The sequence below is a fragment of the Leptinotarsa decemlineata genome, unplaced genomic scaffold (genome assembly GCF_025532065.1).
Source record: "Leptinotarsa decemlineata unplaced genomic scaffold, Ldec_3_MD MMD2_tig00003335_RagTag_RagTag, whole genome shotgun sequence".
Taxonomy (NCBI): domain Eukaryota; kingdom Metazoa; phylum Arthropoda; class Insecta; order Coleoptera; family Chrysomelidae; genus Leptinotarsa; species Leptinotarsa decemlineata.
The window spans coordinates 6,536,256-6,549,052 of record NW_027412587.1 but is presented as its reverse complement, the minus strand read 5'-3'; the positions used below and the strand labels follow the sequence as shown (position 1 = coordinate 6,549,052).

Genomic DNA, 12,797 nt, shown 5'->3' with positions numbered 1-12,797 from the left:
CAGCAACATGATTGTGCCAAGATATATTGATGTCCATCTTAACCCCCAACAAACTTATCGAAGCAGAAAGCGGACTTTTCTGTTCTGACATTATTATATCCGGGTCGGGGACATTTATCTTTTTGGAAAAAACCAATGCCTGGGTTTTTGTGGCATTGCATTTAACCTGGTTAGTTTCACCTCAATTCAAAATCGCTCATTAAAATATGCAACCTTCTGCTGCCGATAAAGATGTACATCCGCAGCTAATGTCCTGGAATCCAAATGGAATGACGAGATAAGTATGCTGTTGTCAGCAAAGTGTTATTTCCAATAAGTCGTTGATATGCAATTAAAGAAGGGTAGGAGACAATATGGGTCTCTGGGGAACACCGGCGTCGATGGTTAAGGTATTTGAGAGATATCCATCGACGGCCACTTGCAGGTAATGTTTGTGAATTGCTGAGCTTTCAGTAAGTGTCGAGGTGGGTATAGGTAGCCTGAAATTGTCAGTCTGACGAGTGGAATAGTTAGAGGAGACCAAAGGAAATGTATGTCAACGCTTATTCATAAAACAAATCGTTTCTAATATGAAAATGGCAAAAATTGTCGAAATATAATTTGTAATGAATAAAGGCCTACAGGAGTTTTCAAGTACAAATACAGGATTCATATCTTCTAGACCAAGGGTCTCCAAACTTTGAAGCCTTCGGGCCACAATGATTTTTTCAGTTTGTTCCAAGGGCCAATTTCTACCCTTAACTATATTTCTAGACTAGGATAGTCGCAAAGTGCGTGACCTAAGCAAACTTACGCTTTTTTTGCATTTCAATTATTATTGTGTATTGTGACACTTAACGACATCTTGTGGCGAGTAGTGGTACTATGTACTATATTTTTCAGCTACCCGATAGATGGCATTAGGCGTAATTAAATATTTGGAATTACCGCGTTGGTTGGAGAAAGTTCTGGTTGTAGCTAGTGTATTCCAATCACCACGAAATGGCAGTAATAATTGCATATAAAAAGGCTAGCGGCGCAACTGCGAGTTAGTCTGCGTAGGAAAGGCGAAGGAAGCGAAACTGTCTATTGTGAAATGAAGTAACACCCGTCAATAAAAGTATTTTGATTTGAATTATTGTTTTTATGTGTGGTTTGTTAGTATGGAAAAGAAGCGAAAAATCGACACTGAATGCAGAACGTTCCAAGAAAAATGGAACTTTCAGTATTTTGTGATTGAGTCCAGTAATAAGGCGCTATGTTTAATTTGTAATGAAACCATAGCTGTTCTCAAAGACTATAACATTAAACGACACTATGAATCGAAACATCTTCAAAGTTACTCCAAGTATACAGGACGTTTGCGGAAGGAAAAATTTGAAGCTTTGAAACGCGAACTCAAATTGCAGAAATCTTTGTTTACCAAAACGAATACTGAACAAGAGTCTGCAACTCGCACCAGCTTTCGTGTGGGTCTTGAAATCGAAAAACGTGGCAAACCATTCACCGATGGAGAAATGATAAAAGAATGCTTGATTGCAGTAGCCGAAGAAATATGCCCCGAAAAGGTAAATTTATTTAAAAGTATCATCGCAGAAAATATATCATCTCAACTGTCTGACAAAAATGGACATCATGAGTGGTTTTCTCAAGCATTGGATGAGTCAACGGATGTGTCAGATACTGCTCAGGTGTTGATTTTTATTCGCGGAGTAGATAAAAGCTATGAAGTGTATGAAGAACTTCTTGATATTTATAGTATTCACGGCACGACAACTCGGGCAGATATTTTTAGGGAGTTGAAAATGCCATTAATAAAAAGAACCTTCCATGGAGAAATTTGAAATCTATAACAACTGATGGAGGCAAAAATATGTATGGTAAAAATAAAGAAGTGGTTGCACTTGTGTCAAAGGCTGTAGAAAATGATGGTGGTTCAAAAACATTAGTCTTACTTGATTTGAAAGGGTTATATTTTTGGGAGTGATTAATTTTTTGGGAAAGAAAGTTTTTGGCTTTCTACTACTCCATCTGATACAAAAAAATGGATGAGAGAATCTTCCAAAGAAAGGAAGGATTAATCAATTTGAAAATAAGTAACTCTATACATGGATGTGTAGATCATGCAAAGAAGTAACTTTCGATATACAAACTGAATAGGGAAAAGTATCTTCTGTATAATTCAGTGTTCATATAGAAGTATTTGTTTCGAAAGAATTTTTTCTTTCGTGTAATTCAATGTTTATATGAAAGTAGCTGTTTCAGGAGGACTTTCTTTCAGTTTGTGTCTGAAAGTTACTTCTTTGCATGATCTACACATCCATGTATAGAGTTACTCATTTTCAAATTGATTAATCCTTCCTTTCTTTGGAAGATTCTCTCATCCATTTTTTTGTATCAGATGGAGTAGTAGAAAACCAAAAACTTTCTTTCCCAAAAACTTAATCACTCCTAAAAATATAACCCTTTGAAATCAAATAAGATTCCTCATGGCTGGGATTGAATCAAATAGGTGAATGAATGTCATTACGATGTCATCGATGACATAAGCAGATCAAGCTCATTCCGTGACATTCAAAATCGTAATTCATGAATGAAGTGTGTGTATTTTCTATAATGTTATCCAATTTGGTACTGAAGAGCCTTAGGGCAAGTGTCTTAAGGCGAAACACGTGTATACCAGTTAGGGTGACAGTGTTCCATGTGAGTACAATTTATTACCATTCATTCAAAGTAGAACTCATGTGAATGATATCTGATTCTTATTCCTCCACGAATGTTCGATATACAAACTGAATAGAGAAAAGTATCTTCTGTATAATTCAGTGTTCATATAGAAGTATTTGTTTCGAAAGAATTTTTTCTTTCGTGTAATTCAATGTTTATATGAAAGTAGCTGTTTCAGGAGGACTTTCTTTCAGTTTGTGTCTGAAAGTTACTTCTTTGCATGATCTACACATCCATGTATAGAGTTACTTATTTTCAAATTAATTAATCCTTCCTTTCTTTGGAAGATTCTCTCATCCATTTTTTTTGTATCAGATGGAGTAGTAGAAAGCCAAAAACTTTCTTTCCCAAAAAATTAGTCTTACATTGTATCATTCATCAACAGTCCTTGTGCGGAAAATGTTTGGATATGTCTGAAGTTCTAAAACCAGTCATATCAGTTGTTAACTTCATCAGATCCACTGGGCTTAATCATCGACAATTCCGCGAGTTTATTCAACATATTGGAGAAAATGATTTACCATATCATACTGCCGTACGCTGGCTTAGTTGCAGAAAAGTCCTTAAGCGCTTTTTTGAACTTCCAGCAGAGATCAAAATTTTTTTAAATGAGAAGCAGCGCCCTTTTGCCGATTTAGAAAATAGTGAATGGATGTGGAAGTTAGCCTTCTATGTCGATTTGACAAATCATATGAACGAACTGAATTTGAGATTGCAAGGAAAAAATCAGCTTCTTCCTGATTTATACACCAATATCAAACCCTTCAGGCAGAAAATAATACTATTCCAATCGCAATTACGTGAAAAATGTTTCACACATTTTGAAACATGTGAAATATTCAGCCACACTACAGAGACTGAATTTCCCATCAATTTTGCAATCGAAACTTTGAGTGCTTTGAAGATAAATTTTGATACTCGTTTTTCAGATTTTGATGTCATTGCGAATGAAATTAAGCTTTTTCAAAATCCCTTTGATTCTGACATTGAAACCCTGGCTCCGGAAGTCCAAATAGAAATTATTGACTGCACCTTACAGTGGTATGCTTAGGAACAAATATCAAAATTCATCTTTGTTGGAATTTTATAAGAGTCTTCCACTGGAACAATTTGATATTTTGCATAAATTTGCTCGTGGGTTCTTTTCTGTTTTTGGAACTACTTACTTGTGTGAGAAAACGTTTTCCAATATGAAGTACACAAAGAATGTTTACAGATCTCAATTAACCGATAAGCATCTTAAATCTCTTTTGATAATTGGTACAAGTAGAATTGATCCACAACTACAAAGTATTGTCGGTGAAAAATCACAATTGAATAAATCTCATTAGTGTTTTTGTTTTACTGTGATTCATTCCAATTATTTGTTAGTTATTAATATGCTTAAACTTAGATACTTAAGTTAAGTTTTCTTTGTCATCATTTCTGTCGTTAAGTTTTACCTTGCAAGTAAATAAAACCGAGTAATTATCATTCTGTGTTTTCTTCTTCAACTTATCACAGCAATAGTAATAACAATTAGGTAATCATTGGCTGTCGCGGGCCGGATTGATGACACTGGCGGGCCGGATTTGGCCCGCGGGCCGTAGTTTGGAGACCCCTGTTCTAGACCATACTCTCCAGAACAGAATTCCATAACTCATGTCTAAGTCTACTAGTGATTAATATACAGATTTAGCTGCAGAAGATTCCAATTCACTAGAAGTAATTCTCACCGCATAACAACCTGAAGAAAAATTTTTAGTGAGTGTTCTGACGTGATCTTCAAATATCAAGTCATTATCTATGATAATACCCAAGAATTCAGTGCTTAATTTATTCTTGACAATGCTTTTATTGATAGTAATGGGACAGTTATCAATAGAAGCCAAAAAAATCAAATTAGTTTGATTGATATTTATAGTTGAAAAGAGGAGGTAAGAAGGGTGTCCTGAAACTTTGAAATTCACCATTATTGATGATAAAGTTCCATGTGTGAATTTCCTCTTTGAAATATAATAAAATATTTGAGAGTCACAAATAAAGTAATTATACCTAATAGTGGTATTCAGTAACACTGATTTTACGTTCTGTTTTAAGTAGTTGAAGCCGCGGGTTTTAAAAATACTACAGTACAGATAGGTAAATGAAACTCATTGGAATATATCTTCTTTGTTTTTTGGTTCCGTATATCCTTGAAAGCGAACTATGTTAAGTTTCACTAGTGAGAGCGGCCTGATGGAAATATAATCGCAATGTGGGAAAAAATCAACGACGTCAAAGAGAAATTTCTTCTTCACTATAGCATCAATTCACAAAAATGTTGTTAATAACGCAGTTGAACATGCATTACATTTCTATTTCAACCGACTGAAGATAAATATTTATCGCATAAATACATGAAGAATATCCAAAAATTTTGTAGGGATATGAATACATCAGTGATGCTTTTTTATGAATGGAAAACTTAATGAAAGAAAGGTGGACGGCGTTTGTATTAAAATGAACTTTGAAATGGGCCATAATTGACATAATTGACATAATTGCAAATATACATTGATACTCGTATTGAAAAAGAAAGTTACACTTTGATATTTTATTCGAAATTTCTTCGAAAACTTTCCAGAACAAAATGAAAACACTTCTTTTCCAGTTTGAACGGTTGTTATTGAACAAAATATGACGCTAGTTGACCTATATAGCTAGGAATCGCAATACCTCTTTAACCCTTAGTCGGGATAAATTTCGACTTTTTGAGTGATTCTTTGTAATATTTGGATCTCTAATGACGGAACCAAAACTTTTAGTTTTAGTTAGTTAGTTTTCAGCTACTTCATTCAATATCATTCCAATTTTTTTTCTGTGTCTCCTCTTCCGCTTTTCCCAACTAGTAGCTCATTTTTTCATTTCAAGATGTTGTGAGATTTTTAATAAACTTTTTCTTAGTTCATTCAGCTGAATTCACCCCGTTTCCCTCATTCCCAAATTTAGTTTCGTGACATGATTCCTCATACGTTTACCATTTAATGATTTTATAAATTACCCTTTCTAATTCGTTTTCTTTTTTGCTAATTATATTATCGGTCAATTCTACCCAAACCTGCTTTCTTTTGAACGTAACCTTGATGTGTTTCATAATCGTTCGTTGTACCGAAATCTGATAATATAAATCTCATGAACCAATTTCTATGTACATTTCACAATATTTTTTATATCACTTTTTGAATGTAGAACATAATGTCATTATCTTCACATATTCAAGTATTTCAGAACCTTACTTCTGATATTTATATTCTGCAATGTAGTGTCAGTGCAATGTGTCCTACATCACACGAAGTCGATGATTTTCTATAATTGAAAATCAAATCCTTTCAGAGTATCATACTTCGAACAAAGCTGAAGCGAACGACAAGCAACATATCTGCCATCGCCCCATCTGGCTGTAGACAAGGTACTAACCAACCGCATATCCTAATGGCCCAAATCCTCATATATGCAAATAAATTTCACTTGAATCCTACGCGCTTCGTGGTATTAGCCAGGAAAATAGTGTTTTCCGATAGGTGTGAGTCCATAAACCTACTGTGTAGGTAAGGGAAGACTGTCCTGAGCGAACTGAGATGACATAATAATTCTTCTTGAAATCTTGGATGTTGGAAATTGTTCTGGTTTTCAGCGAAGTTATAGGTCATAGGACATCATATAGGTTTGACATATTCAAAAGGACGAACATAGGTCTTATACAGTTTCATTGGGAGAAAGGCTTGCAAATGAGGAAGATCAGTGGTTACTTTCACACGTTGATCAGGTGGAGTCTGATGAGATGATGATATCTTAGTCAACTTTAGCAGAATATGTTTTTTGAATAACTGTGTTGAAGTATGTGAGGAAGGTTTTGATTGTTTGATGAAACGATGCATTTAACTATGTTCAGTGGAAAAAAAACACTAGTTATAAGTGGGTATGTGTTAACTATTTAGTGAATTGGAGTGAAATGTGCTTTCAGCGTAGAAAGTCCGGTAACGTTTCATGTGATACATGCATTTTACTTAGATGAGTTCTGAAAAGAAGTGGGTCAGTGATAGAGTCTTGTAGTACACCATTTGTGATTGTAATGTTGGAGGAGAATAATTTGCCTACTTGTACAGTCTGTGAACCAAGAAGGAAGCTTCAATCGAATGACGAATTTATGTTCATACAAAAGACTCCTGCTAGGAATCCAAAGCTTTCGCAAAATATGTATATATTAGTTGTTTCTGGCGGCTTCTCTCGCGTTAAATTTGATTTGTCACATTAAGTTCCGTCACAGACCATTTTGAACAAATAGTTTCAATATTTTTCATTGGCCCAAAACTTCAGATTTCCAACTTCAAATCTGACGAAATTCAATACAACCTTTTAACCCCCATCATCTCTCTTGGGGGTTGGAAATTCTTGATTCCCTTTCGAGATGCTCATTTACGCTATACAAAGAACCTATCTACATATTTAAAGATTCTAGATTCAGTAGCTTCGGCTGTACGTTATTATAAGTATTAGTCAATAGGTACCCACTTATACAATATTGAATAGCATCAGCAAAAAGAACTGAAAGGATTAGAATGAAATATATTGGTAATCCTACTAATTCCACTCCCACTCCTACTAATATTATGAATGCGTACAGTTTGTGGGGATGGATGAATGTAATGTATGTATTCATGTTTTTTAATTTTTCGCGTCTAAACAGCTCAACATATGAAAAGCTACGAGAATCAAATAATGTGACCTATAAAGGAATTCACAAAACTAACACAACTGTCAATGACTTCTGCCCTCAAGTGTCTGCCCGCGTTCGGTTCGCGTTCTTGCCGATTGCGCTTCTTTGCTCAGACCGCCCCTCTACCGCGCATCGTCCCCCGTCGTCTTACAGTAAACGCGACGTATAATGGCTTTCTGCGCTGCAATCTGTTCGAAACACTTCAATTTAATTACATATATGACTCAGTATTTTGCATATAGTGGCAACCACATATGCTATCGCGGACTTTTGTTCGGAAATATTTAAGATGAACAATCTTACGGCACATTATCTTCATGTTACTCCAACGGTATAGACAAGGCATGCCAAGATAGATCTCAGGGAGAAAGAATTTTTCCGATTTACTCAATACTTATCGTCATATTATTACCAAAATTACACGAAACCTCTGTAAATGGGCTTGTTTCATGCTATGGAAAATGATACTGGTTTGCTTATAGACTGATCGAGTTAGGGGTATATTATACTTATCAAGCCTTATCCGTCCCATGATCTCTTTATATTTGCAGAAAAAAGAATAACTCGAAAAGCAAGAATTTAAATCGGCCGCGTGTCTGTTGACCAATAAAATTGATCGTGTCTAGAGCGGAGTTGCCTAATGTATTGGTTTTTATTATCCAATCAATCCAATTTGACAGACAGACTGGGTGTGAAAACAACTGTTACAATTATCTAATTAAATAACGTTTTTTTTGTGAAAGGTAGGTCTCGGCGGGTGCCTATTTTGCTGCATATTCCGTGTCATTAGTTTACATTCCGAAAAATATATTCTCAGGCTATTTTTGAATTGAATTTCACCATTACTATCTTGGCCGAGCTAAAATAAAAATCAAATCATAACTTTCCATCCTTCGATAAAATACAAAGTCTGAAATGAATGTCATATGAATAAAAGGAACCTACTAAATATACCACCTACTGTTTAAATTTTTCATTCTTCATTTCGGTACCAAAGTATTGCAAATTTTTCAAGTAAAATTCATCGATCACTTCAAAATCGACTCTTGGTAAGTTGTCGGAGTCAGCTTTAACAAAACTAGGCTCAACATTCATTTTGAAATTATTTTGACAAAAATACGAAATTATATATAGAAACCATTGACATTAGAAAGAGCACATTTTCGCGTACACTACAGGGGGCGCTGGCTGACTGGATGACAATATGGCTAATATACCAGTTACGTTGAATTTCTTTTTTTGGTGGGTGGCATGAATGCATAAATAATTGATTTATTTCATTAGTTAGATTCTCGTTAGATTCTATTCAGAATCATATTTAGATATAACTTATACTATATCAATTATCAAGGCATATATTATTGTCCATTTTTATGCTCAATTCGCGGATTCGAGGGATCTGGTTGCATTCCTATCAGAAATGAATGAACAATTACAGGAAATTTTAATTGATGGTTCATTTTCTCAGGAAAATAATCGCATATCACAATTTATTGGTTTATTCGGCATTGAAAATGTATGTCATATCGGATCCATTCTGCTTGTTTTTGCAACACTGAGTTTCAACTTTTTCTTAGCTGACAGCTCGCGTAGGGACAATTCGTTTTTTCATCGAGTTTAGTTTGTGTATGTTTTGAAAGTGTTTCAGAGATATATTTGAATATTAATATGGTGCATTTCTGTGCTGATTTTCATTGTGTGGAGAGCACAAGGAAACAGAAAGCGCATTGGTTTATAAGTGAGTTATTTCATATAATGAGGTTCCCAAAGGATAAAATGATGAGAAAAAATGGGTGAAAGTATTGAAAAGAAAGAACTACAATCCTTCTACTCTTCCAAGACTTTATAGAAATCATTTGAAAAGTGACTATAAATGAAAGGTGGACGAAAATATTGAATTTGATAACACAATTTTTTATTTCAACTCCAAGTATCCTCCACAGAAAGTATTATCTGGAGTTGATATTGTTTCTGAAAGTATGATACATTTCATTTCATTTTATCATATGATAAATGGTATTACCTCAGAAACTTTTATTGGATCAGTTCGAGTACAATCAATTCTGTCTTTACTTGACCTCATTCAACCTTCCTCTCAAGTTTTGGAAGATTCAACAGATTACCCAAGCGAGCCTATAATGCTTGAATTTACTAGCAATATTAGACACAGGTATGTATGTAGGAATCTTTTTTTATAATAAATTGTAGTTGTAAAGATTGAGGATTCTAGAATGAATTGAATATTTGAAACGATTTTTTAATCCAATTCGCAAAATTTTTTCATTTTCATAACTGTATAAATAATGCATAAAATCATAGTTTAGGTGAATATTTGGTGATCTTTCGACTTTGTGTACTGATTTTAAATATAGAATTCATTTCCAAATATGATTTTTCGTGTAGATTTTATTCCATGTGAAAAATTTTTCATTAATTGAAACGTTAACGGGTTCACATACACTTTCATAATTGAATTGATAATTATAGGCTTCGTAAATTTTACGATTTGGCAATGTTGATTATTTCTATGGTTCCTATTAGTCAATCGAACAAGAAGCGAGAATAGGGTCGTGACGTCACCGCCCTACCACATTCGAGAGCTGAAACAAAGTGCACTGTTTTTCAATTTGAAATTTATATCAAGTGAACTATAAACCAAAAATCATGAAACAAGCCCATTTTAGCCTATAGGTAATACTGATGTATAAGCTGTATTTATGTGAAGTTTCATCTAAATCCGTTCAGTCGTTTAGGCGTGAAAGAGCCACAAACATACCTACATACATTTTCCCATCCTCACAAACTTTCACATTTATATTAGTATAGATGTATATGTATAAGAGCGACTAGTTTCAATCACGCAATGTCCAATGGAAATTTGTTCTTATAAATTTTTCTTCGATAAATCCGTGTCGGGATGTATAATTTGTTATATCGACACAAACTCAGTCTTTTCTTAAACAATGATAATTTCATTGACTTTTGAAAGACAAAGAGTAGACTAACTTATACTTATAAAAACTGAGTATTGTGAAGTTCAAGAAACACTTGAAGGAATTCCTTCTGAGTAACTGCTTTTACTCGGTCAATGATTACATTCCAAATGATTCTAATCGGTAACATACTCACATCGAAACATACATATATCATTAGTTTCTCAACATATTTTATATGTCTTTAATTTTTCATTTCAACTATTTCAAATATCTATTCATATCTCTGTGTATTTTGAAGATTTGTATTTAAAATTAGCATCTTTTATATGGCTTTCTACTAACATTCTTTCGAATGTTGAATAAATCTTATGTTATCTTCGATAATCATAATGTTAAAGTTTGTCATCTATTTTGTTTATGGGAGCAGATTTTCTGGCCTGGTTCCTTTCGTTCAATTTATTGACTTGATGTTTGTAAGCGAAACCTTGATATGAATAATATACTCCATTTGTTTGTTTATATCCTCTACAAAACACGAACCATTTGAACAACCCACATATAACCTCTTGCAATTAACCTTGTCAACAGTGACATGGTGATTTAATTTCATACATACTCATATGACGCACTCCACTGCTCTCCAGCTCGTGGTTACTTTCAAATCGGTTCAACAAAACCACAAAGACAACGCCAACGCACAAAGAGAAAAAACCGCGAGATTAATATCAGTGAAACCGATTCGTATCATTACCTGCCACAAACATAAATAAACATCGTGATGCCCATAATAATGGAGAGCAATTTCACTTACCGATGTCATGTTGGAAATTGTGAAATCGTTCATGCATTATCACTTCTTCGATCGGGATCCTCTCTTCGGATTTTTCCTCGACTTCTCTGTCCCAGTCCCCGACGACGGCGGTCCACAAGGCGGCCAGGGGGAGATTGAAAAGGTCGCTGGAATTGAAAAAAGGTGAAGGGTAATCAGAAGAAGTGCAACAATCAATAAGGTGACGTTATTTCAATTATCACCATTATACTAAAGAAAATTCCCAAAAAACGTCTTCTTTGCGATCGTACCAAAAGTTATGCCTGCATAGCTTGTTTAATATGATTCATTCGTAGTTAAATACATTTACATAATGTTGGTCACCAGAAATTCTGATTCAGGCACTTAGGCCACATGTGACTCATTGTACATCCTCCCGAGGAGTTGTCCTCCTAGGTCATCGTCCAACCTGTCCTTTCCAGGAAGATGAACAGGTCACTAGGAAACATCTTTATATCGACAGGTGTAGGCCAAGACTCACCGAACACACAATCTCTTATTGACGATAACTCCGAACACTCGTATAAGACATGCTTGACAGTTTCATCTTCTTGTTCACACATCCTGCATCCTATGGGCGACCCTGGGAAGCTGGCACCGAAGAAATATCTGGCGATAAACCTGGAAAAACCTACGCTTAACAGCAGGATTTCTGACTGGTCACTGTCAACTAAGGAAACACCTACATATTATGGGGCTAGTGGACACGCCTCTAAGCAGGATGTGTGAACAGGACAAAAACATATTCCAAAGCCTTCAATCCTCACAAAGGGAGTGTCATTTCGTAATTGTCACAACTTGTTTATAAAATCGAACTAATCAGTTATAATTCAGAGAATGACCATTTTTCCGTATGATTTATATGAACAGCACCAATGTTCATATAAATTCAGATTCAGGTTCAATTTATTTTGTACTTAAAAGTTGACCTTGTGTTGAGGTTGACCCTGACGGTAAATGCATTTCCTTCTCTGGAGGGAAAAATTATTTATTCGCGAGTGGAAGTGACAATTTTTCAACCATTTATCCTATAATTTTTCCGAATAAGTCAAAAATAAGTAAAATAAGTAATTTAGTTTGTAAAAAACAAAGAGTGTGTATACAATGACAGAATGACAAATTTTTGAAAGTTTCCATGTGAAGTAATGGAAAAACAATTTATATTTTGATTTTTTCATAAAAATGCCCAGCATCAAAACCAAGCGAATTATGAAGGAAATAATGTCGGTTCGTTTTTTTATGACAAAGGAAATATGAAAATCTTCCCCTAGTGATAATAATCATTATCACTTCACAATGGACTCTCTTCATATTTGACCGATAAGAAACAATATCTATCTATCTTCAAAGAACGGCAAATCAAAAATACAGAAAAATTCACAGGGGTCTTATTCATCGTTCATTTTATTGACCTGAACTTTTAAATTATGATATGGTGTCAAATGCGGTGTCTCATCACAAAAAATATTGTTGTCTCCGTACCACTATCAATCAAATCGAAGATAAAGCTGAAATATCATACAAGCTTGAACTGAATAGAATGAAAACTCAAACAGGGAAGGCATCCACCCCCAAGTTGGAAGTCTCC

General features: G+C 34.6%; 1 protein-coding gene across 1 annotated transcript in view; it reads right to left on the bottom strand.

The window, feature by feature from the left end:
* Positions 1 to 12,797, bottom strand: part of LOC111503766 (trypsin-1) — a 65,226-nt gene that overhangs the window by 21,968 nt on the left and 30,461 nt on the right. Inside the window, exon 4 of the mRNA XM_074178033.1 lies at positions 11,192 to 11,337. Within this exon, the coding sequence (XP_074034134.1) occupies positions 11,192 to 11,337 (146 nt within the window). The remainder of the gene's footprint in view (positions 1 to 11,191; positions 11,338 to 12,797) is intronic.